A 26,370-nucleotide genomic window follows, 5' to 3' on the forward strand; every position below is an offset into this window, starting at 1 on the left:
AGCTGCAGCAATAGACACTTACTCATTTAATTGTGTCTTTAATAATAAAACCGCTTCTGCAGGGAGACTTCAAAGGCGCTAACAAGGAGGGACACACACTGTGCTTTTGGCCTCGCAACGGTGCCGGGTTTACTGAATGGGCATCTCATGTGCCAGCCAAAAGAAGCCGCGACGTCCTTGTCTGGTTTTGACTTGTCATTTTGTTATTTTATTCCACCTTTTTTTGGCGCTTCTATAGATCGAATATTAATCCTGACTCTTAGTAATTGCAAATAATAATATGATACATATGTGGCGTCCCGCGGCAAAAATAGGTGAACCGCAGTGGCAACCTCAAACCTAAAAGATTTGTCCTTATGAATGTGAGTGCGGGTGCAAAATAATAAACCGTACTATACTATACGTGTGTCTGGTCCTCAGCACGTCTATAGGGCTGCAGAGGATAGTGCCAGGTATATAGATCACCACCAGTCACTGGCTTCATATACCAAAGGCCAGCCCCCGCACCTGCTCTTATACTTGTCAGACTTGGAAAATCCCTTTAAGTGAGCCATCATGATCGGCAAACAAATGACTTAATGACATTTAGCACTTTTTAATGTATAAATACAGATGTAATAGTTTTGTACAGATAAAATGTGTTAGATGATAACACAGGAGACATTGGCCTATTACCCAGGCTTGTCACTGCCAGGTACTGGGTGGTGCCCTGTTTTGCTGCCTGAGCACGAATACCATGCTAAGAATCAAGTCATCCCTAGGCAGGAGCCAGCATGTCCTCCGTCACAACACGCTCTGCATTTCATGCTGGTCAGAGATCCCACTACACAGTCTGCAAGGAAAGAAGACAAAATCTTATTCTGGAATTATTATATTTTATCAAGAATCCAAGATGTCACTGTACAGTATAATGTCCCATAGTGGCCTCCATACAGTATAATGCCCCATAGTGACCTCCATACAGTATTATGTCCCATAGTGGCCCCCATACAGTATAATGCCCCATAGTGGCCCCCATACAGTATAATGCCCCATAGTGACCCCCATACAGTATAATGCCCCATAGTGACCTCCATACAGTATAATGCCCCATAGTGATCCCTGCACACAGTATTATGTCCCTTACTGGCCCCTGCACACAGTATTATACCCCATAGTGGCCCCTGCACACAGTATTATGCCCCATAGTGGCCCCTGCACACAGTATTATGTCCCATAGTGACCCCTGCACACAATATTATGTCCCATAGTGACCCCCATACAGTATAATGTCCCATAGTGACCCCTGCACACAATATTATGTCCCATAGTGACCCCCATACAGTATAATGTCCCATAGTGACCCCTGCACACAATATTATGTCCCATAGTGACCCCCATACAGTATTATGTCCCCATAGTGGCCTCCATACAGTATAATGTCCCATAGTGGCCTCCATACAGCATAATGTCCCATAGTGGCCTCCATACAGTATAATGTCCCCATAGTGGCCCCCATACAGTATTATCCCCCATAGTGGCCCCCATACAGTATTATGTCCCCATAGTGGCCTCCATACAGTATAATGTCCCATAGTGGCCTCCATACAGCATAATGTCCCATAGTGACCTCCATACAGTATAATGTCCCCATAGTGGCCCCCATACAGTATAATGTCCCCATAGTGGCCCCCATACAGTATTATGTCCCCATAGTGGCCCCCATACAGTATAATGTCCCCATAGTGGCCCCCATACAGTATAATGTCCCCATAGTGGCCTCCATACAGTATAATGTCCCCATAGTGGCCTCCATACAGTATAATGTCCCCATAGTGGCCCCCATACAGTATAATGTCCCCATAGTGGCCACCATACAGTATAATGTCCCCATAGTGGCCACCATACAGTATAATGTCCCATAGTGGCCCCCATACAGTATAATGTCCCCATAGTGGCCCCCATACAGTATAATGTCCCCATAGTGGCCCCCATACAGTATTATGTCCCCATAGTGGCCCCCATACAGTATAATGTCCCCATAGTGGCCCCCATACAGTATAATGTCCCCATAGTGGCCTCCATACAGTATAATGTCCCCATAGTGGCCTCCATACAGTATAATGTCCCATAGTGGCCTTCATACAGTATAATGTCCCCATAGTGGCCCCCATACAGTATAATGTCCCCATAGTGGCCACCATACAGTATAATGTCCCCATAGTGGCCACCATACAGTATAATGTCCCATAGTGGCCCCCATACAGTATAATGTCCCATAGAGGCCTCCATACAGTATAATGTCCCCATAGTGGCCTCCATACAGTACTCTATATGATGCAGCGCTCCTTACCCATCGCTGCTTCTGCCCACGGCCGCCTGCGCTTTTCTCTTCAGTCTCTCGGGGCTTATTCCCATAGAAGAATGTGCAGATTCTGCCTCACATTCGGCTGCTCATTTTGGCCAGAACCGGCCCTTCCCTTCAAGAAAGAAGCGTCCTGCTCAATCGTCCCGCGGATACTGCAATGGATTCCCCTGCAGAGTCCGTGCCGTTTACACTTGATTCCCAGGTGGAAAACCTCTTCTAATCCCTGTCTACAGTCCATCATGTGAATGTGCCCTTAACCCGATGGCCATGAGTACTGGACTCCTGTTCAGCAGCTTCTGACGTATTCACACAGGGCTGGTGAAGCTGAGTTCCCCTTTAATTTTCAAGACCTGCGCTTGCTGTCAGGTTACACAGGGCGTACGGAGAGTCTGAAACTGTTTCAGCCTCAGTGGAATATTCTATGTCTACGGAATAAATCTCCTGTCCTGTCCTGCAGACTTATACACCGCTCCGAGGACTGATCCCAGGTGATTGTGCCAGCTCCAGACTTTGCTAGCCACCCCTGTATTCAGAGTATTTACCTAGAGTGTCAGCGGAGACTGCAAATTTTAGGAAAAATATAATCATTGCCAGAAAATTTTGAGTTTGATACAAATTTTGGTGTAACAAAGTTTCCTGCCTCACTGTTAGATATTTAGTCAGATGTTTCTGTGATATAACAAGGCTCAGCTATCGGCATTGCAGAAGATTATGCAGAAAGTTCTTTTTTCAAGACGTCTGCCATTGGCCCTGGCATGTTGGATCTCCGCGTCTGGGCCAGATGCTGCCCAATAACACTGAGTGCTCGGATCACCAGGTCTATGATTTTGTTGGTCCTTTCAGTTTTTGAGGATTAATCGCACATATTCAATGGGATTGAGATCTGGGGAGTTTCCTGGCAATGGAAACAAAATGTCACTGCCACTTGTCTTGTGACCTGCTGCTCCGTCCTGCTGGATAAGTCAGTTTGCTCCAGGATGGTTGGGAGAAGCTACTCTTGGAGGAGATCTAGACGTCCTTCTTAAAGGGGTATTCCCATCTCGCATACTCCCAGTCTTCACTGCTGTAAAATCTTCTTTCTTCCTGGTTTCTTGCATCATTTGGTGGGTGGGGTTTCACATGCAACCTGGCATTTAGCTCCACCCCCAAATTAGTATGTAGCTCCACCCACCCATATTGGACTATGAAGTACAGGCAGCAGCAACTCCATTCTGTGTTACATACAGAGACTGCCTGTCTCTGCCATAATGAACACAATTGTATTAGGTAGCCTGATAACTGGGAGAACAGAAGACATGAAAGCAGCTCCTCTCCCCTATCTGAGAGCAGGAGCTAGGTCACATGGTGTAGACACAGGAATAGCTAGATACACAGGCTCGCTCCCTGCACTTAGCCCCTCCCCCCTGAGAGCAGCAGATACATCACTTGACTCATGACCAGATAAGTCAGGGCTGTGGCCACAAAGAATTGAATAAAGTAAGATAGGGGACAAACAAAGCAGTTTTGCTGAAGCAGTGTATTTAGGAAAAGTCTTACATCCACATTAACCAGCAGTATAGATAGGATCCTTGTGATGGGACAACCCCTTTAAGGTTCTTGGCATGACATGGGACACTATTTTATTTTATTTTTTTTTTATTATTCTTAATGATGTCCCAAACCATGTGACCCAGACCCCTGGAGTCCAGCCTCGGTACTTTCTGCAGAATGTCAGTCTGTCCTTGATGTTTCTTTAAGAACGATAGTCCACGGAAGAAAATCTACCAAGTAATATTAACAGTAAAGTACAGTGGAACCTGGACGTACGAGCTGCTCCACATACGAGTAATCCAAGTTACGAGCCTCGATGCTAGTGAAATTTCTGTTCGACACACGAGCTCAATTTCGGGATACGAGGCGAACTTGCACGTCGCCTCTCTGATTTTGCGCGGACATTAGCATTGGACACCGACGCTAGTGTGAATGCTCCCTTAGTCCTGTGTAGTCAACTCGTCCTTCCTCCCTCTCGCTCGTCCTTCCTCCCTCTCCTCCTCCTCACTCGTCCTTCCACCCCCTCGCTCCTCCGCCTCGCTCCTCTTTCCTCCCCCTCGTTCCCTCCTCCTCAGCCGCACTACGTTAGCCGCACTTCTCTGTCGCCAATGTAAGATTACTGTACTGTACCGTTGGGGGGATATCATCACTCCATAGGGTGAGACCACCTTTTAGGTGTGTGGAGACTCATTAAGCCTTTAGCACTCCACTGTGCAAGGGAACATGGGAAGAATATGCAAATCTGTCTTCCATGATGTAATTAGGAAGACAGAATCTTGGTGATATAGCCCAATAAAGGTTTGCTCCCTTTAACATCATGCTCGACCTTCCAAGAGGCCTTTGTTTTGCAATGATGCTGGGCTATATCACTGAGATTCTGTCTTCCTAATTACATCAGAGAAGACCATCTTGCACATTCCAGTGAGCGCCCTCTATTGGTTTGCAACACTGAGGCAGCAGCTGACCTCCTAATTACATTATGGAAGACAGATTTGCATATTCTTCCCATGTTCTGTACCGTGTACATTTAATTAAAAACCTGTCTTTTTTTCAGCATTTTGGCTAATTTTGGGACTTTTTAGAGGGCTGGAACCTATTAGATTTCTTTACATTACTTTCTATGGGAAATCTCTGTTCGAGATACAAGTAAATCGACTTACGAGCTCGGGTCTGAAACGGATTAAACTCGTATGTCGAGGTACCACTGTATCCCGAAACCATTCACGTGTGGGGTTGCTTTTCACCCACAATTTTGCCTAAGAACACGGCCATGCATAAGGACTGGTATCTAAGCATCCTCCAAGTGCAACCTCTCTCTGACCACCGAGGATCTGGGGATGAACAAGGCTTTTTCCAGCACCATTTTGAAATAGAAGTTTTGGATCCATGGCCGGGAAACTCCCCAGATCTCAATCTCATTGACAACCAGTGGTCCATGTTTAAGAAAAACACCGAAACTGTCATAAACTCCGATCACTGGTTAGTCATGAATGGGTTGCCATCTGTCAGAATTTGGCTCAGAATTTTAACTTTATGAAATTGTTACAATTGATCTCCAGCGACCATAGAAGCCTCTGACTAAGGATGTGTTTCCATCTGTTTGGTCCAGCACTAATGAACCCCTGACAGACCCCATTCTAGTCAATGGAGTCCCACGGGACCTGTTGCTTTACATTACTAGATTGATGTTTTTCAGTTCTCCTGCTCCTACAACGAACCAAAAGAACAAACTCTGCAGATGTGAACATAACACAAAAGATGTAATAACACTGAAACTGCAACATTTGTGGCCAGGACTGTATATGACTCCCTCCAAGCAGCTCCTCTGTACGTTCCAATATAGGAAGAGGCTGCCAGAACCCGCTGCTGCCTGTGGGGTAGTGAGAGGTGATGCTGCTCATACATAATTGGGGGAATTAGTTTATATAATAAACCACATTTCTAGCATTGAATAGGTTTTTTTTACTTTTTGGTTTTGCAATTTATTTTAATCAATTAAAAAGGTCGTGTCTGTAGTTCACCACTGGGGGGAGCTGATGAGCTGACTCCGGTACCTGCTCTGCTATAAAGTGTTTCCATTAAGGCCCTATTCATATAGCCAATATTTACAGGTTTTGGGGTGTGGCGCCTTCAGGAACTTATTCTGCACATTCGAAGGTGCTACTTTAAGCCTGAAGCCCCATATTGCAAAAACACAGCGCTTGGCTAAAAAACCGCTAAACATGGAAGGAATTCTGGGTTAATCCCATTCACAGATTGCAGAAAATAAAATTGCAGCATGTCCATCACACTTGCGGAAACACTGGCATATAGGTATAATAGGGGCAGAAAGTCTGCAGAGGAGACCGCTGCAAAGATGCAATAAAAACAATGTCGTGTTTCCAGCGTATTTTTTTTGCTGCATTTCGCTACGTGACACTATAGCCTTACATTCGTACCAAGTCTCTGAGTATCCAGACCACTGTGCTCATAAGTGAAAACCATTCCTATAAACAAGGCCGTAGATCATTTTATTAGACTTTGTCTAAAAAGAACTCGGTAGTTTTAGAAGGAAATTCTATCCCTATATAATTAGTGTATAATACCTCCCCGCGGGAAGTCTGTGGTATTGTCCTGGATATCTGCCCAGCCGAAGCTTTGAGTCATGTTCCCAGAGAGCCCGCGCTTGCTACCAGTCGGAACGTCAGACGCCGCGTATCCCAAGTGCACCTGCCGGAGGGCGATTATTCTGAAAAATCTGTTTATTACATTTAATCCAGGACAGACACACAGATTCTAGAGTCAGAATTCCCTCATCCGAAATGTTTGCTTGAGCCGCCGCGCCCCGGGAGCCCTGAGCGGATCTAAGTCACACTGCGGAAATGCAGCTAAAAAATGGTGGAGAAAACGCGTTGTAGTAGTACCAATGTACTATGCTTTATAAACTGAAGGTCGGCACCCTGCAATGGCAATGGGGAGGGGACAACACAAAGATGGACCTTATATTTTCTATTATTGATTGTGGCATCCAAGGTGTTACATGGACACAGACCGTTTTTACCTTTTGCAGCCATAAGCAGGATGTCAGCTGTGTTACATCTTATAAGCTCCCCCAATGGCGCCGCCTGGGCTCACGAGCTGATATCACTATGTCATTTCATAGAATGGACTCCTTGCCATATATAATATTACAGCGCAGGGCACTAAGTGGTTAAGTAACACCACAGGAGCATTAGATTTAATTAGAACTAAATAAATCTAGTTTAGATGTAGCAAAGGTTACATTGACACTACTATTAGCGTACCTCCCAACCGCCTGGATTCAGCGGGACAGTCCCAGATTCCGGGTCCTGTTTTGCTGTCCCAGTCTGCAGGAGGGCTGTCCTGGTATCCACTGGTTGAATGCAGGAATGGTGAAGCAGGGAGCCATCGGCTTACAGCTCTACCATGCCACCCATGTCTCTGCTCTGGAGAAGAAGACACAGTGTAGTGAAGTCACTGACGTCAGGTCTGCAACTCCCTGAAGCCTCCGGGAGCAGAGACAGAATAGAAGAACAGCAGGGGGAGGTGAGTATTAGGGGGGGTTTATGTTTGTTTGGTATCAGGACTTAATATTGTGTAGAAGCTGGAGGGGAATATTAAACTGTGACCATACCACCCAACCTTCCAGGTTTCAGCAGGACAGTCCCGCTGTTTCGATACATTCCTGTTTCATCTGCTCCAGAACAGCATGGCTTTCGGTAATATGTACATGCAACTTGTAGGGCAGCTTTAGGGATTACAGCGATGGCCAATAATCTGCGGTAAAGTTACCCCTACACTTTGTACAGCTGTAAAGGTTACCAGGTGTCACTCTGTCCCCAAAGCGTTGGTCTGTGGAGCCTCAGTCCTAAGAATGGGCCATCAATACTAGAAGTGAATATCTTCTCTAATGGGTCAGACATTGAACGTTACAAGATGGCGATCTATAGGGGTTATGGAAGAAGTTTTACAAAGACTGTATCTGATATTGAGGAGTCAGGAATAAATACAATGTGCAATGTAACAAACACTTTGTTAATGTTATCTCTTTTTGTGTCTTCTAGGGAGAGAGGGGTCTTCCCGGATTAGAAGGACAGCTCGGTTTACCTGGATTTCCAGGACCTGAAGGTGTAGCTGGACCTCGGGGTCAGAAGGTAAGAAAAGAAGCTTCTGTTCTGGAGTAGTCACGTGAGATAAGGCTCAGTTCACATCTGCTTAATTTGTCAGGTGCTCTGATCCATATTGGGATCAGAGCAATGGACTGAAAGCTAACATAACGATGGATTCAAATGGAGCATATCCTCCATGTTCATTCATTGTAATGTGAAAAACAAGAACGCTGCTTTAGTTTGTTTTGTAAGTTAATGTTTTAGACGAAGATGGAAGATACAATAGTTTTTGCTTGACTGTATCTTCGCTTTGATATGGAAGCCTAAAGATGGAAGAAAGCTCCTAATTTGTGTTTTCATTATAGTGAATGTTGATGGATGCTGAGAGAATGTGCTCCATTTGCATCCATCATCATCTGAGTTTTTCAGTCTGTTATTCTGATCCTATTACCAATGACAATATATAGAAGACTATAAAAGTCAGATGTGAATGAAGCCAAAATGTGAGGTTAGATTTTTCCATAATATGACAATTATTTTCCTGTAACATCTGTCATGTATTCTGAGCTAATAGTAGAAGTGCAGGAGGTTTGGCTGCAATAATTGTTTTCACCATTAGATGGCAGTATAACTGGCTGCTTATACATCAGTCCTTAGTAGTAGCCGGCTGTCTCGTGTTTGCATTGCATAGGAAAGTGGTAAATCAATGGATCTGTGAAGATTCAGCCGCCAGCGGTTTATGAATAATAACTACGTCACTGAATTAAACTTTATCCGATACTTTACATTGACTTCATTTGGACTAGGCAATATTGAAACGAAACACTTAATCCCATCTATGTCAATCAAAAGCCAAGACGTCTCTGTGAACATCTAACACTCGCTTCTATATACCTCTCCGGGTAAAGACTGGCTGGGATATTGCCTTGTTCTATAGGAAGTCAAGGCTGCAATTATCATCTCAGCCACTAGATGGCAGCCAATTCACATTAAAAAACATTCAAAAACATTCCAGCAATTTGTTACGTTTGTTTCTTTTCACTCTCTATTATTTCCGATAGATAGATAGATAGATAGATAGATAGATAGATAGATAGATAGGAGATAGATAGATAGATAGATAGGTAGATAGATTAGCACAGTAAGAATATCATTGCCCCACTGTCTTATATTGGCTGTTTTATAATATTTAATGCTTTATTGTATCTATATCATTTTGTGGTTTTCAAGAATCTAAATGAAAGTTACGAGATTTCCAGTAATACCTCTCTCTGACGTTATCTGTTTTAGGGTGATGATGGCACACCAGGAGCAGTAGGACCCAAAGGAATAAGAGTATGAGAACATACATACGTCATTAAGAATATACAAAGTAGTCTATATAGATACACACACACACACACACACACACACACACACACACACACACACATATATATATATAATATATATATATATATATATATATATATATATATATATATATATATGCCTATAACTTCTCTCCAATATGTTTAAGGGAGAGTAGATGAAGCAGAAGTTTCCAGTTTTAGTAACAAGTCTTTCTCTTTCCAGGGACCTCCAGGACTTCCAGGATTTCCCGGTGCTCCTGGATTGCCTGTGAGTACAACCTTGTATGTTTTCCAAGGGTTTCTTATCCTGCTTGTTTCATTCTAAGTATCCTCCTAAACCATTCAACATTCTCCTTCAGGGGTTACCTGGACAGGACGGCGCCCCCGGGCCTGCTGGTATCCCAGGATGCAATGGTACAAAGGTAGGATTCTTTAGAAGGCTTTAATTCTCTTATCCGATATGTATAGGCCCATAGAAAACACATTTCCAGATATCTGGTTCATTAGACAATGATAAGAAGACATTGCATGCAATCTTGGCTCAATGGGGATGGAACGTTACATGCAAACATTTACTTTCAATCATTATAACCTTGGTCTTCCATTTGTAGGGTGACCGTGGTTTTCCAGGTGGTTCAGGTATTCCCGGACCTCAAGGTCCACAGGTAAGAGCTGAACAAATGTATTCAACCCCTTGACCCTTAGAGAGTGTTCAGGGATCAGAATATGGATGGCCTATCATTATAATACACCCATTTTATCAGATTGGACGGAGTTTGACTCGTGACAGTCCCACTGATCAGCAGATTGATAGGTGAACATGTGGACTGTTCATTGTTTACATCAGTCCATCAACTTGCACCCAATCTACATAATAGTGGTGGTGCAGGGACTGCAAACCGTATCCGAATCCAGTAAATTCAGTTATCCTGCATAGCAAGTCACTTGGAGCATTGCAGTGCAGGTAAATGCACTGGAGGAACTTCTAATGGCGAATGTCAACCTCATGTCATCTTGCTATGTTAATCCTTTTTGTGTCTTTTTTTTTGTAATAATTCTGCAATTTTATATATTTTCAGGGTCCCCCTGGATTACCAGGCTTAAAAGTAAGTGGGAAGATAAAGCAATTTCTCTTTATTTAGTTACTTTGAAACGAAGACTAATGAGAAGTCTTAGGAGTAAATTCTGCACATCTCTGTATATACAGTATATACATTTATCTCTGCTGTAGCTTAATGGGTCCTCTTCATTTATTTCCTTGAGGTTAGGTGGAGACTCCAGTATAGGCAGAGATTCCTAATATTATATACTGAATATACTCTGTAAACTATGCGCCCCCCTATTCCAAGTGTAGGCCATGATTGTATCGTTATCCAGCACGGTTCTTGAGTATTTTACATTGATCGAAGCTTCTTTTCAGTGTTGTGCACACTATATAGGGCCCAAATGGCTGCTGTAAGGACCTTGTATAGCCTTCATTATTACTAGATGGGAGAACTTGTGCAGGACTCTCCTCTATGGAGGAACTACCCTGTTAGGTAACAAGATGGTGGGAATTGTCCTGGTGATCTTTGAAAGGTTATGGAAAGGGAATCGAACACTGGGCTCCTCTGTCCGGGTTGTAAAGTCCAGCATCATAATGGTGCACCCATTTGGATATTTGTTGTGTACAGCCCATGGTTCTGGTTGGAGGTCACTTATTCGGTTCAGTAGTATAGGGGGGTTTTTGTTGACAGTTTTGGGCAATATAATAATATGAGATGCATGAATTTTGCCTTAAGTCACTCTAAAATACATTATACTACTGTACTATGATGGTGTTCTATACAAGTGCAGGTAATACGTGGAAGATGTAATGATTGCAGTTTATGTTTCTACCACTAGATGTCACCAGGATCCTCTTTATTGAAATAGACATGGGACTTTTCCACACTTTGTATTAAGGCAGTTCTCATTGTTTCCTATAGGGGGAGCCAGGAGAGATCATTCCTCTTTCTCAACCAGGACAAAAAGGTGATCCAGGATTGCCAGGTCTCCCAGGAATACCAGTAAGTGTTTGCAACCAATGACATTGATAACTAATGCAAGTGTAATATAATAATATAATACATATATCTAATGCAATATGCAACAAATAGTATAACAATTCTAATAAAAACCTCTTCTTAGTGTCCATGTCTATGTAAACCTATCTTTGGTAGTCACTACTTTCTTCTTTCCAATGTCTGAGTGAAATAAGAGCCAGGTTTTAGCTGCTTCCGCCATTGCAATAACTACAATGTAACACCCTTAGAATTCCACGTCTGTTTCATTCTTTTATGAATTTTCTGCTTTCCTAAAAAGAAATTCAAGTTGCGGTTGCACATAAGCATCCATTAGTATTAGAGATGAGCGAATACAATGCGAAACGGCAGTTTGGAATAGCACGCTCCCATAGGAATGAATGGGAGCGGCTGGCACACAGGGGGTCAAGCGGCCGGCGCCGGCTGCGTCCAGTCATTCCTGTGGGAGTGTGCTGTTTCGAATAGTATTCGCTCATCTCTAATTAGTATCTATGGGGAATCAGTGATCCCCATGACTATTGTGATACAAAGGTTTCCAGCCTGTTGTTACATTTCGTGTCACATAACCTCTCTTATATGCTCCTATACATTTTGTACAAGTTTATTCCAATCTATCTAGAAATAAGTTACTAGCAAATATTGGAACTAGAAATATTGATGTGCCATAGAGTTTACATCCACCTCTGCATGGGGAAGGGAGTACTTGCCCCCCTGTCCTTGTTGTCTCAGTGGATCCTCTTAATATTTGTAGCCTGTCCTATCCATAGATTAAGGTTTCATGCTTTATACAATCTATTGATCTATGACCATGAATGAGCAATGCTGTCCCTGGCTTATCTTTACAGTCTGATGTTGTCAAGTGTCATCTCTTAGTCTTATATCCTTCATAGGACTTGTGTCTGCTCCAGTTTAATGTTTGCTTCCTTTACTAAGCAAATGATACAATAAAATGCTAATAATGTAATAAATCTTCCACAATCTAACCTAAATATTGTTTGTTTGTCTGTAGGGTCTGGCTGGTCCGCCAGGAATACAAGGCCCCATTGGGCGTCCAGGACCTGCAGGTTTACCGGTACAGTATGATTGGTGTATTTAATAGAAGTGATGTCCGCTAGTGCCGGGTAAAGATCTGGCTCTGGTCACACTGCGGCAGAACTGCTTCCCAATGGATCCCAGCAGTCACTGTTGGCCCTCATTCACTTTTAAAAGCGTATTTTTGATTGCAATAGCAGAATTGCAGACTGTGGTTCTTACCATCAGGTTGGGTCAGATCATAGAAGTGAATGCAAGCTTATCCGATCTGTGTTCTTTCTTGTATGGGAGCCATGAGTACAAGGGATTGTAGGGTTATAGGTTGGACTTGATGGACTGATGTCTTCATCCAACCTCATCTACTATGTAACTATGTAGCTATTCACATGATGCTTTTGTGTAGTATTTTTGCTACATTAGGGATGATTTTCCAGGATATTTTAGTTGCCAATTATGGGAAACTCTTGGCAATTGTTATAAATCCTGCTAGAGATCATCTCCTCACCTAAAATAACAATGGCTAAATATTTAGCAGATAGACTATACAATCTATCACAGCCAGCCTTCATTATTGAACAGGATTTCTTATTGTGATGATCTCATCCTTGAGTGATGTCATACGCTACGTTTTAGCTTCCCCTCTTATCCACGACTTCATTGGACACGTTTGTACTGACCACAATGGTGGAGAAAACAATTGTTCATTTGGTTTACATTAATGTTTGCGGTTTATTTTTTTTAGGGACCTCCTGGACCCCCTGGAAATCCAGGAGCAAAGGTGGGTATGAGCATTACATTTTATTTGAAGTATTTGCCTATGTGTCACAGTATTTAATACTAATAACTCCTTACAATTTCATTTGATCAGGGTAACATGGGCTTAAATTTCCAAGGATCAAAAGGAGAAAAGGTAATTCCTCTAGCATGTTGTATACTATACTTTGCAGGCAGCTCTTGGGGCTTGTGCACACGGGAAGGGTTTGCAGCTGATTGTTTGATGCACAATTGTAAGTATAAAGTCTGCTGCATTCTACTGAAGATTTGTTGAAATCTCATCCACACATTGCATTAAAAAAAACAACTTGAATTGACTGGTGATGAGGATTTCCAATCTATTGCAGATTTAATCCTTTGCACAATTTGCACAACAAAAATTTAGCTGCGTATTCATCCCTTGTGCACCTGCCCTTCTTGTGATAGGTTTTAAGCACCATGACACAACCATACTGACAATACAGATCTTCACACACTTAATATTACTATAATAATGTGTGCCTTATTTATATAGGGTGACCCAGGACTTCAAGGACCCCCCGGACCTCCTGGACAGTCAACGGAACAGAAGGAACCAGGAGATAGTCAAGTCCAAAAAGGAGAGAAGGTTTGACTCTTAGGTTTACTACGTAACAATATCACCAAACAGTCCCTCTATAGGGCCCACATGCATGCTTTCTCTATCCCTAAGGAGTTACACATAGGCTACATGTTCATAGGCAGTGTGGAAACAAACATTGTGTCCTTGGCAGCCGTAGTCCCAAAAGGATGGTTTCTATAGAAGTCAGGTGTGAGTTTACTATGAAGTGTAAGAGCTACATGTGTTATTTTACTGCAGCCATAGATAGCAGACAGAACATATATTACCACTATTTAGGTAACGTTCAGTTAATAAATAATGATCCATTTATCTTAAAGGGGTTTTCTCATCTCAGGGTTTCATCTGCCCTTTGTCTCCTCTCTCCTCCACTTCCAGGATCAGGCCAGAAGTGCGCTCCATGTGTGTTGTAAAGTTATCCATGGATTTACATAGCAAGACGATGGAAGCAATGATCAAGCATTGATCTAGACTTTATCAGGGCTCAGCAGCTGAGAGCAGTTTGCAGAGATAGAAAAGAGAAATCGTGTGGCTGGGAACAGGGACAAAGAGCTAGGGAACTAGAGAGGTGGTCTGAGACCTAGGCAACACGCTGTAACACTGAGGAGACAGTATCTGATCAATGGAGCAAGATATAGAAAGCAACATATTGGGTAAAACACTTCAAGTAGACTAAACTCTATCTGAATATGACCCTGGAGATCCTATAGTAAATGTCCAGTCTATTGCATCTAAATTTATATCAGATTCTGTGCTGATGAATTACTTGCTAAATCTTTATAGCGACCGATGCTTTGTTTTTCTAAAACCAATCTCTAAATTCCATGTATAGTAATAGAAATAAAACCTTTAACATGATGGGCTTGGAGCCACCACTAGGGGGAGCTCAGGAGGTGACGGCACATTCACAATCCAGTAACTCAATGAAGGTTCCCAGATTTTCTTCTCCCCGCAAGGTGATAACTTGTCATTTTCTGTCTTTTAGGGCCCACCAGGTGACCGAGGATTTCCTGGACCTCCTGGAATTCCGGGTCCTCCTGTAAGTATAACGGAGTGTGTGACACAGAACATCAAGGAGTTGTAATAATCTCCTACTATACAATATAAGTCATCCCGCAAACTAAATGGGAGACGTTTTCTTGATATTAATATGTCCTGCAGACATTTGGTTTTAATAAAACAGGATCATTTATTGTAATTCATGTGATTTAGACTCGTATATGAATTTTCATAGAATTTACCCTCCTTTATATCTTTTTAGGGTCCTTCTGGAGGGAGTAAGGGTAGTAAAGGTGAACCAGGAGATCCAGGAAAAATAGTAAGTAAGCTTAGATTTTATATGGGGAACGGGATGGCCCCAGCGCAGATGTGACCTGGGCCGCTAAGCTTCATGCACGTGTGTGTGTTATAGTTGCATCCCTGCGCCTGCTTGGTTTGATCTATCTGGTCCTTACGTTGAATTGGTCTTTCTTAAGACTTACAATATATAAACCACCTTCTGTGGACTCCGACCAGTACGTAGTTACATTGTAACTATTGCTTTCTGTTGTCCGAATTTGGCTTTGGAAGCAGGAAATGTTGCTACAATATTCAAGGTTCTTTATACAATGTAACACAGATCTAATAGGATTACTCCACTAATTCTAATCTCTGTGTCTAACAGGGCAAACCTGGGAAGGAAGGACGGACCGGACTCCCTGGTTCTGAGGTTACGATCCGTTTTATACAAAACCGTATTTTATTTGCCAAATTTAAAAAAAAAAAAAAAGAATTAAAACAAATAGGATTTTGTTGTTATTTCAGGGTTTTCCCGGGGATCGCGGGTTTCCAGGAAGTCCCGGCAGAGACGGCGAAAAGGTTAATATTGACATTCACAAGTTAAGACTCCTTTGACAATGTTGCAGAGCTGGAATTGTCATCGGACACAAATTGATAACAAATCCCATCACAAAACTCCCTGCAAACCTTTCCCCTCACTAGAAACTATGTTTATTTTAAAGCCGAGACAAAAATGCTGGTTCCGAAATATTCTTGTTTATTTCTGGCGTTGTAGATCTGTCCTATTTAAGCGAATGCAATGAGTTGCAATACTAGACGCAGCCCATGGACAAGAGGGGCCAGTAAAAAAGTAAAAACAAACGTTTAGATCAGATCTGTCACGGAACATTGTTGCACTGTTTAAGGACAACTTTGTATGGAGATAGACTCGCTCTCTTATTAGCAGCTATCAAACTCTTTTTAAATTAATTTTTAGGGTCAAAAAGGAGATCGTGGATTCCCTGGACCTCCTGGACAGGTAATATTATATTATATATTTATTATACATATACAATATTTCTGTTTCTATCATAGACCCTATAAACTGTGCACAATTGCAAATCACTGTGTTAACTTTTCAGTGTTATTATAAAAAATAAGTGCGTTCTACTCATTTTTGGCTAAGTAGGCCCAATGTCCTATCTGCATTTATATCCATATCAACAGATTATTTCCGGTCCAGAACCAAGCGTTGGACCAAAAGGCAACACTGGACCTCCAGGATTAACTGGAATCAAAGGAGAACGTGGTTTTCCAGGGGCAGAAGGTCCTCCTGGGCTTCCAGGACCACCAGGTGAGGCTGTTAAAGATTAGGGGCTACACGGTGGCTCAGTGGTTAGCCCTGCAGCCTTGCAGCGCTGGAGTCCTGGGTTCGAACCCTGCCAGAGACGACACCTGCAAAGAGTTTGTATGTTCTCCTTGTGTTTGCATGGATTTCCTCCAACACTTCAAAGACATACTGATGGGGAAAAATATATGGGGCTCACAATCTACATTTAAAAAAAAGATTTACGTAAAATTTACTATAAAGGTTGTATATAAAGGTAGGTGCCTGCATGAAACGTGGCGTATGTAACAAGACAGAATGTATTAAAAATTACTTTTCTCAAACCGTGCCCGTCTCATCTTGCAAAGTCCTGTTTATGATCTATAGCATTTCTTACAACTGCAAGTGAGATCTGGAAGTTGTTACCATCGTGGTTAGTCATTTGTTGGACCACTGTCGTCAGTTTTTGGACATGCCTGCAGATATATTGAAAGAAAGCAGTCCTACACTGAGGTGGTATTGCCTATAGGACACTTGAGCTAAGATTGCACCTAAGTCTTTCTTTCATTTCACTGTAACGATAATCAGACATGAGATGTGCAGGCTTAACAAAGCTGCAGTACCCTGCACAGCCACTAGTACGTCAAAGGTGTGCGGAGCAATGTGAACAATGAGGAGGCCGCAGCGGGGTCTGCTGAGAATCAGATTCACACCAATCTATGGATAGGTTATTTAATGAATGAAATGAACACATTCTATAAGATCTAGTATTCGTAGAGTATATGGAGTTGTATAGTCTCTTGTATTTTGTTTAGGTTCCTCAGTAACAGGTCCTCCAGGGGACCCCGGCTATCCAGGAGAAAGAGGTCAGAAAGGAGATCAAGGACCTCCAGGAGCGTCCATACCAGGCTCTCCTGGTGAAACTGGTCGTCCGGGATTTCAAGGACCTCCAGGACCACCTGGACCTCCGGGGACTTCAGAACCTCCGAGTAAGTATCTTTATGCTTGTTAATATACAATGGGGGGGAATTTATTAAGTCTGGCATTTCCTATACCTGAACAAGTGCAAGGCGCTGGCCTCTTAATAACTCTTGTGCATGTAGGTGCGCTGCAACTGAAATCTGCACCATTCAGGAACCCGTGTAGATTTCTGGTGTAACTCGCAACAGTTTTCTGATGTGTTTTGTAGTAAATCTAAGAAACCAGGACGATAATGCATCTGAGCCAACGTAGTTGTGACTCTTTATAATGTACCTGGACCTTGAACGTTACCAGAAATCCAGGGAATCTTTCACCCTTTCATATTTACCCTTACGTCTTTCATATTGCATCCTGCTCTAATGCATCCACACCTGACCCTAGGCCGGTTTTGTGATTGAAACAATTGCATTTTATTTATTTTTCCTTCTTCAGTTGGAGAGGTATGTATGCCAGGAGCTCCGGGCCTTCCAGGCGGCCGAGGCGATCAGGGATTTCCGGGAGAAAGAGGACAGAAAGGTAACGTTTGCAATATTCATAGTTGCTATAGTTGTCTAACAAACTTTCCCGTATAAAGTAAGTTGCAACTTTTAAAACCGCAAACAATTTGTTTCCAAAAAAATCTTCATTATTTCAACTTATTGTATGGGAAAAATAAGAAGCATTGGATATACATAATGTACATAACCCATCTTGACAAAGCTGTAATATCTTACTGATACCGATTGCTGCTGACCCTGTTTGTGGTCTTTGTCTACATGTTACATCTACATTCCTGTGCAGTGAATTGGTTTTATTATGTTCTATATGTACAGGTGACAAAGGAGATACTTGCTTCAACTGTATAGGAAATGAAATTCCAGGGCAGAAAGGAGAACCCGGCCCTCCTGGTCCTCCTGGGAATTCAGGTAAATATAAAGTCTTGGATTCCGGTAAACCTGGTGGTGAGACAGAAGACATTACTCAGATGCAGATTTCAGCCAAACTCCATACGCTGATCTAAATGGTTAACATGGCGGTGTGTGTCCAACACCCCTTGGACCGCACCAACTCCAACCTCACAAGAGTGTTCACCAGAGCCCCAGATGGTGGGGATGGACTTGGCTGCACGGCTGGGTGAAGTGCTACGGGTTGGGAAACGCCAAACACGCAGAGCACCACAAATCACAGTAAACCAGAAACTGAGACTCTTACCAGCAGATGTTTTGGGTAGTGGTGCAGGTCCAAGGATCCAGAAGGCAGCGGTGGGTGATCAGCAGGTCGCAGCAGAGAGTAAAAACTTAGTCATACGATCCGGGTCGCCAACAAGAGGACAATACAGAACAGTGGGAAATCCAAAGGCAACGTCAGGCAGGCCCAGTCGGTAACAGGAGCGTTAGAGAAGTACAAAATAGGTCTAGAGGTAAGCTGGGGTCATAAACAGGAGCAGGTACAGTACAAAAATCAGGAGGCAAAGGCAGGATCAGTGGTCAAGGCAAGGGGTCAGAAACACAGACAATCAGATAACAAGAGGAACGCTTACTACCAGGACTCGAGGCAGCGGTCCGGCACCAGAGACCTCCTTATATAGGCTCCGGCCCGCCGCTAGGCTGCAAACTGGAAATCCCCCATCCGGCTCAGGAAGAGACCGGCAACCCCCGCACATCGCTGCAGAGGTTCTGGCCTACCTCCCGAGACACGGAAGCGGGGAACTCTAGAGCACGGACATGATCGGGGCGGCAACTTCCGCTGCGGGGGCTCCGGCCCTGCTCCTGACAATTACAATCTAGTGGGCTGTTTCGGGGTGGATAGAAGTTAGTTATGGGGTTATACTCTTCCCCTTGTGCCACACTCCTGACCTGACTTACCCCTCAGCTTTCCTCCTCTGGCTCTATGGTCTGTTTTCCGGGATCGATTAAAAATTCACTAGAGGTGAACAGTGGGGTAAAATAAACAAGAAATCCTACTGACCCTTGGCCCTCAGTATAAGTGGGGCGTCACCTGTTCCCTGCACTCCATGGATCAGAAATCTACAGGGTCAGGTGACCACTGTGGCCAATCAGAATTAGTGATATGGGACCCAAAATGTGCTGCAATCCCTGGGCTCAGGAGTCCCCCGACCCTCTGCACTGCTGGACTGGAAGAAACTAAAGGCTAAATTAAAGCTTCGGGGTAGATGGTATTGTTGATTTTTCTCTATCCTCAGTCCCACGTGAGTTTTTAATTTAGCCCGAAAAATCACTTTAATGTTCTCTGCTATGTGCAGGGAAAGGAGACTCTCACATGGGAGACCTTCACCTTCACTAGCAGGCTGCATTACAAACATTTGGAAAGTGTTTACCTTCTAGACATTTGTCATATTGAATATTGGCCATTAATATGTAACTTTATATTTGTTTTCTTATTTTTAAAGGATTGCCTGGTTATCCTGGACCAAAAGGTGACCCTGGTCTTCCTGGTTTGGGGGGTCCTCCTGGAACTCCCGTAAGTGTTAATTGGGCTCTGGATTTTGTCTGTAACAAAAATGTCCCCAAAGTGTATTGGTAATGCTTAGGAGGAACGTTACAATGTCTTAAACCTACTTAAAGGGAGTCTGTCACCAGGACCCAGCACATACCCGGTACTGAAGGATAGGTTAATGAAGAAAGTTGGGTTTTCCCCTTGTGAATCGCTTCCTCTGGGCCAAGATATTGCAGTATTTTCAATACACAAATGAGCTCTTTGGAGTGACAATGTCATTTGCATATTGATAAAATAGTTACATATTGACACTATTTGATTTCGGTGCCCCTCACCTATCTGTCTGCAGGACTGGGTGGATGTTCTGGGTTTTGCAGACAGATTGACAGTATCTCATAGACAGAAGCTTCTGACAGGGCTTGTAATGATAATGAGTGCTGTATTATTCTGAATACATCCCAAAATAATATAAAACGAAATGCAGATTTTAGTAGCTGTGATGATATATGAGTATATAGGAGAGCTTGTAGCAATGACCGTCTGTAATTTCTGCCTATTTGTCCCTCACAGGGATTCCCTGGTTCCCCTGGCAGCCCTGGTCGCCCTGGCCCTAAAGGAGATCCTGGTGATGTCATTGCACTACCTGGACTGAAGGGAGACAAAGGTGACACTGGATTCCCAGGTCCAGCAGGGAGCCCTGGCCTCGATGGTCGCCCTGGAAGAGATGGAGTTCCTGGCATTCCTGGGCCCAAGGGAGAGCCAGTACGTATGTTGTGTTAGGATGGCAATACCATTTCCACTGTGGTTCCCGTTGTTAAATGGGCACATCCTTACACACACTACTGTCCGGTCAGGGCTTATGGTGTCAGAGTCTGAGGACACGCCCTATTGACAAGGATAAAGTAACGCCTGGTTGTCAATGTATCCCTATACTACTAACAAAAGAACCGCACAATGCAGAGATGAGCATTGTTATTTCATGCAGAATTATTTAGTATGTCTGATATGATATTCCTGTATTATTCTGGATTATTTCTAGAAACCTAATTCCTTAGGTTTTATTCGCACAAACATCCAAAACCGCCATATGATGGTTGTTTGTTTTGTATTGGCCATCCCGCTGCCTTTTTTTAGAACCTATGGATTACATTGCAGCTATTCATGTGGATACTTAAAAGAATTAGGAGTGAGTTATTCTTGCCTGTTTTTATGCTTACATGAAAATGGGTGCAAGGGGCAACACGGGGGCTCAGTGGTTAGCACTGCAGCCTTGTGTCGCTGGAGTCCTGGGTTTGAATCCTGCCAGGAACAACATCTGCAAGGAGTTTGTATGTTCTCCCCGTTTTTGTGTGAATTTCCTCCCATTCTACAAAGACATACTGATAGGGAATAATAATGTGATCCCTATAAGGGGTGCACAATCTACAAAAAAAATAGGAATGACCTATTGTTGCACATGAAAATGCAACATAGGTGCAAAATAGCCGTGAGAAAGCAGACCATTTTTTACAGGTATTTTACCCCTGGCCTTCCAGTGTAAGTCTATACCTACCAAGATTTTGCATTTCATATCGTCTGCAAAAAATATATAGGAGGGAATAAAGGAAGGAATTCTATATAAGATGAAGTTTTTGTTGTCTGAAATGCCTTTAAGGCCACGGTAGGAAACCTTCGGCTCTCCAGCTGCTGTGAAACTACAACTCCCATCATGCTCCAGTCACTTCCATGGGAGTTCCAAGAACAGCAGAGCAAGTATGCATTCTGGGAGTTGTAGTTTTGCAACAGCTAGAGAGCCGTACGTTCCCTACCTCTGCTTTAAGGGAACCTTTCACCATGACAGGTGGGACGTACAGTAAAGTGTTTTATCCTCAGCATGTTTAGAGATACCTGCAAACCAATCCAGATGAATTATATAGTTACAGATAGGAGTATAAAAAATGATTGACATCCAGATTTCATTGTTTTGTTTTGTTTTGTTTTCATTTGGATATAACTGGAAATTGAATTGCATCTTAACTCAAAGAAATGAGACTGAACTGCAATAGCTCCTGCACAAGTGTGGAAACAGACCCTTAAGACCACCTCTTTGAGAAGATCTCCCCATTATCCCACAACAGATCCCTTTCTAGACTATACATACCGGCCTTCTTCATTAAACAGGACCACCCATCATTTCTTTGATACAATGTATGGTGGTGTCCTCAATAAAGTTACATTGTATGTTCCAGCCCAACATTCTGTGACCTTTCTGTTTTACATTTCAGATAACTAGTTGTATTGTAACTCTTCTTATTTATAGGGTGGCCTTTCTCTCAAAGGTGAACGTGGCACACCAGGCGAAGCCGGCCTCCCCGGACTTCCAGGTGATCGAGGTCCCTTAGGTCCTCCTGGCTTTGGTCCACCTGGTCCTTCTGGTGAGAAAGGAGTTCAAGGAGTTTCTGGTCGGCCGGGAGCACCTGGAGCTCCAGGTAACTATTCTTATGAATGTCACAACCTACAAGGTGTATTTGGTCTGGTAGTGTAGAGAATATCTTATATCTGTACTTAAATAGGTCTGACTATTTCACACTTGTTCTTTGTCTCTACCACCTAGTTTTAGGATTTTAGATAGAGGTTTATGGTACAGACAAAATAATAATGGAACTCTGCAGCAACGTTGTGTAAAATGATACAAAATATACTTAAATATCATTAGGTTCCTTTGGGTGTAAAGAGTGAATGATTAGAATTGCTTATTCAGTATTTCCAGCAATTTACATTGATGTTGTTATAGCAAGGATCTGACTTATAAGGCAAGCACACATCATATGGCCGTCCTTACATTTCTGCTGTGGATGCTGCAAGTAAAACAATACAATTGCATGCTGGCTAAGGCTTAAAATAACAAACACTATATACTCCCTATATATACTCCCTGGCAAGTAATCTAGGGGAAAGTCAGTTCGGCTTGCTGGTTTTGGTTGACATTTGCCCACATGTGAGTGATACAACCAATATGTGGCTGTCCATGGACGTTCCACTGCTCATCCACCAGATGTAACACTGGATAAAAGTTAGGGAGACCTGGGCGCCAGACAGAGACTCTCTGGAAATCGCTACCTGCCTCCATAAACAGGCGGACATATCCCGAAATGTGGGACTGTCCTGCTCAGTCTTGATCGGCTAAGGAGCCCTCCACTACCAAAGGGCCCAGTGTGATTGCACCGTTTGCTCAGGCTGGTCTTGCACGACAGTAAGTTTAGTCCGCAAATGGTCTGCAATTGTTGGTTCTCAATTGTGGATACATTGTATTCAGTGCGGACTCTTACACCACCGGATATTTTATCTGTGGTGTGCCATGCAGGTCTGCAAAGTCACGGCACGACATGGACTGTCCCATAGAACTCTATGGGCGTGTGCGGCAGGAAACAGACTTCTGTGGAATGACTTTTTGGAGTGAAATTTAGTGTTGCTGATTAGCAAATTGCAGACTGCAAAAACCACTATGGTCGAGTAAGACCAGCCTAAGGGTTAAAGTGGCCCTGATAATAAGACATACGATTGAACACTATTTGTATGGGGTCCATGTATTTCCAAACGTATAAACCTTTTGTATGCTTTGGTATAAGACTAAAGAGCCATGGTATATACCCAGAGCTGTGTATAGATCCAGTATTATGAACCCATACAGCAGCCATGCCATACTGACACCCTGTGCCCCTGCGGATACATATTACTGTGTGATATAACACGTGCCCGCTACAATAATATATTTTCATTTGAAACAATTAAGCAACGTTGATAAAATAATTTGCAAGGAAAGACAAGAAGGTAAAAATCTAAATCTCTGCTTTCATGGCCGTCTGTAGTTCATCCGCATGAATAGACGCTACACGTGACCATCACTACTTCTGTTTCTCTCTGCCTAGAGATTGTTACTCGCTCTTGTACTTGCCAGGGCACCGTGTACAGTTAATTGGCATTTTCCTCGTCTTCATTTAGTGGTTGGATATGGATTATGGCTGCCATCTGCCGCTCCGTCACTGCCAGCTCTTATGATATGGGAATCTCTGAAGGAAGAAGCAATACAGTAGAGTGTATAATCTAGTGCATAACTAGTCCCATTATTAGCTGGAAGGGTTATATACGCTAAACTTACATTAGAATACAGAATTGGCAATAAGCGATAAAGTAGAATTATGGAAACATCTAATATTACTCTGTTATGTGTCTGTCCAGTAATACACTATACATAAAGTATAAGGGTTAGCTTGCAGCACTGGGGTTCTGGATTTGCATCCCACGAAGGCTATTCGCGCCCCTGCTGATGTTACAAGGGTATGTTAGAGTACAGTCATGGGGGGGTTCTTCACAACCCAGCAATGGCGCCAATATCTCCAGCCCCACGGCACAGACCGGAAAAGCAGACAGCATGCTCAATTCGGCACACTGTTGGCTTTCTAGCGGTATATAAAATCACACGTTCATGAAAGGTCCACTTTAAGCAATGGCAAATATGGGACATGAAATATGGTGGTGTGATGCATTTTAGTTAAAGAAGAATCTGTTTAAAAATTCCTTTATTGTGCGGGTGTTGATTTGTTCGTACGTTTATTTTCTAGGTATTAAAGGACCACCTGGCCAAACCGTAACAGAGAAAGGTGCTAAAGGTCTTCAGGGCCCCCCTGGTAGTACAGGCCCCCCAGGAGCACCAGGTGAGAGTCTAGGGTCTGACACAATCCACCCCTAAACCCTCCAATACACAGCCCCTGATTCAGCAATACATTATACACTATACATTGAGTTTCTGTCTTCATTTATAGGTGAACCTGGTCAACCTGGACAACCTGGACTTCCAGGTCTTACAGGAATGAAAGGAGACGCTGGAGTGCCAGGAATTGGACTTCCAGGACCAGCTGGACCCAAAGGTATGGACTAAATAGCTGATGGGAGGCAGACATCTCTGTTATACCTAGGTGACATTATTGCAGCTATTCTAGCGATTGATGTATACGGCCAGCCTTCATCTATTACATATGAAAATAGAAACTGTATATAAAATGAAAAACCTGTGCACTGTAAAGATGTTGTATCGGCCTCCAGGTGATAGTCTATGATAGTAAATACAGTGTATCTTTTGGAAGAGTGACGAGAACATGTTTTGTTTTTCAGGGTTCTCTGGTCCACCTGGACCACCAGGACCACCGGGTACATCAGGAAAGCCGGGACTAGATGGAACATCTGGACAGCCAGGATTCCCAGGACCAAAGGTAAGAGATGGTGTGGGTTCATGTGTGTTAAACTTCATTGCAGATTGTGAAGAAAAAAACAATTAACTGTACAATTGTAAATTACTAAAATGTCATTTTATTCATCTAGGAGATTGCACCTGTATTTATTAATCTGCATGTAAATTCAGCTCTTCATCAGTTGCATTGAATTTACATTGTAATATATATTTTGTTTTTAAATAAAAGGGTGAGCCTGGATTTGGATTACCAGGACCTCAAGGGCCACCGGGTTCTCCTGGATTAAAAGGATTTCAGGGACCAAAAGGAGATTCTGGCTTCCCAGGAATGCCAGGGGCTCCAGGAAGACCAGGATTTGATGGATCTCCTGGACCAAAAGGTATGGAGTGAATTAGGGGATGGGAAGCATATGTACCATTGAGACAGCCTATGTGATCATCATGTGAGGGGAGACCACCATGAAGCAGCCATAATTTGGCACAATGCAATAATTCAGTCCTCCACCACTCCTGTGCCACCACATTGGTCCTGCACTGATGATGTTGCACACATCTGTGACCTCTGTAGCCGAAACCCTGGCCTCAGTAGTTGTGTGAGCGTGTATAGCATGTTATTAAGGATTTATGAATGAGGTGAGTGACATCCGAGCTGCAGGACCGGCTGGGACCAAAGCATTAGCAGCGGAGGAGAAGACCGGAGAGTATAGGTTATTACTTTCATAGAATTGCCTAATCTTCAAAACACATTGTCATATCTACCTTTTTATTGTAGGTGACGCTGGTCAGAATGGACTTCCAGGTCAACAAGGTCCGCCTGGCGTTCCAGGTACTGGTGGCCAGGGTCCTCCTGGTCCTCCGGGACTTCCCGGGCCAGCCGGCTCCCCAGGTAAGCCACACAGTCTCTTTACAAATACCAGGTGAGAAGTCATTTGTCCTAGTTAGGATCTGATCATTTGTTGGCTGCTTTTCAGGTCTTTAAAAGATTTATAAACCTGGACGTAACTTTGCATTTTCTGCTGTGTTATTGTATATGGCGTTGTTTGTAAATGCAAATGTTATGAACACCTTCACATTTCCTTATGGAATGCCAAAGTATTGTTCATTTTATAGCTGTTTTTAAAGGGACTGTGTCACCCTGTACCAGAATGACTGACACCAACGTATTTAGGGATGATTCTGATCTTTGCTATTTCACCTTGCTTATATTTGCCCCTTCTATCAATAGTAAAAACACTTAATACTTACACTTAGGTGACTTGTGTAAGCTATACATGGGATATATATAGAATCTCTCCTGGCACTTTCCTTAGGTGACACAGACCCTTTAAAATGCTTAT

The 26,370-nt window shown here is 43.1% G+C and overlaps 1 protein-coding gene across 1 annotated transcript in view; it reads left to right on the forward strand.

The window, feature by feature from the left end:
* COL4A5 (collagen type IV alpha 5 chain) overlaps positions 1-26,370 on the forward strand; it is an 89,220-nt gene that overhangs the window by 27,160 nt on the left and 35,690 nt on the right. Inside the window, exons 3-30 of the mRNA XM_075259479.1 lie at positions 7,942-8,031; positions 9,277-9,321; positions 9,562-9,606; positions 9,698-9,760; positions 9,950-10,003; positions 10,418-10,444; positions 11,306-11,386; positions 12,411-12,473; positions 13,176-13,211; positions 13,302-13,343; positions 13,722-13,814; positions 14,791-14,844; positions 15,067-15,123; positions 15,469-15,513; positions 15,609-15,662; positions 16,060-16,101; positions 16,290-16,416; positions 17,205-17,378; positions 17,803-17,886; positions 18,183-18,275; positions 19,760-19,830; positions 20,377-20,568; positions 22,106-22,274; positions 24,408-24,500; positions 24,609-24,713; positions 24,958-25,055; positions 25,263-25,413; positions 25,806-25,919. Of these exons, the coding sequence (XP_075115580.1) occupies positions 7,942-8,031; positions 9,277-9,321; positions 9,562-9,606; positions 9,698-9,760; positions 9,950-10,003; positions 10,418-10,444; positions 11,306-11,386; positions 12,411-12,473; positions 13,176-13,211; positions 13,302-13,343; positions 13,722-13,814; positions 14,791-14,844; positions 15,067-15,123; positions 15,469-15,513; positions 15,609-15,662; positions 16,060-16,101; positions 16,290-16,416; positions 17,205-17,378; positions 17,803-17,886; positions 18,183-18,275; positions 19,760-19,830; positions 20,377-20,568; positions 22,106-22,274; positions 24,408-24,500; positions 24,609-24,713; positions 24,958-25,055; positions 25,263-25,413; positions 25,806-25,919 (2,362 nt within the window). The remainder of the gene's footprint in view (positions 1-7,941; positions 8,032-9,276; positions 9,322-9,561; positions 9,607-9,697; positions 9,761-9,949; positions 10,004-10,417; positions 10,445-11,305; positions 11,387-12,410; positions 12,474-13,175; positions 13,212-13,301; positions 13,344-13,721; positions 13,815-14,790; positions 14,845-15,066; positions 15,124-15,468; positions 15,514-15,608; positions 15,663-16,059; positions 16,102-16,289; positions 16,417-17,204; positions 17,379-17,802; positions 17,887-18,182; positions 18,276-19,759; positions 19,831-20,376; positions 20,569-22,105; positions 22,275-24,407; positions 24,501-24,608; positions 24,714-24,957; positions 25,056-25,262; positions 25,414-25,805; positions 25,920-26,370) is intronic.

This window comes from Leptodactylus fuscus, chromosome 11 (assembly GCF_031893055.1).
Source record: "Leptodactylus fuscus isolate aLepFus1 chromosome 11, aLepFus1.hap2, whole genome shotgun sequence".
NCBI lineage: Eukaryota > Metazoa > Chordata > Amphibia > Anura > Leptodactylidae > Leptodactylus > Leptodactylus fuscus.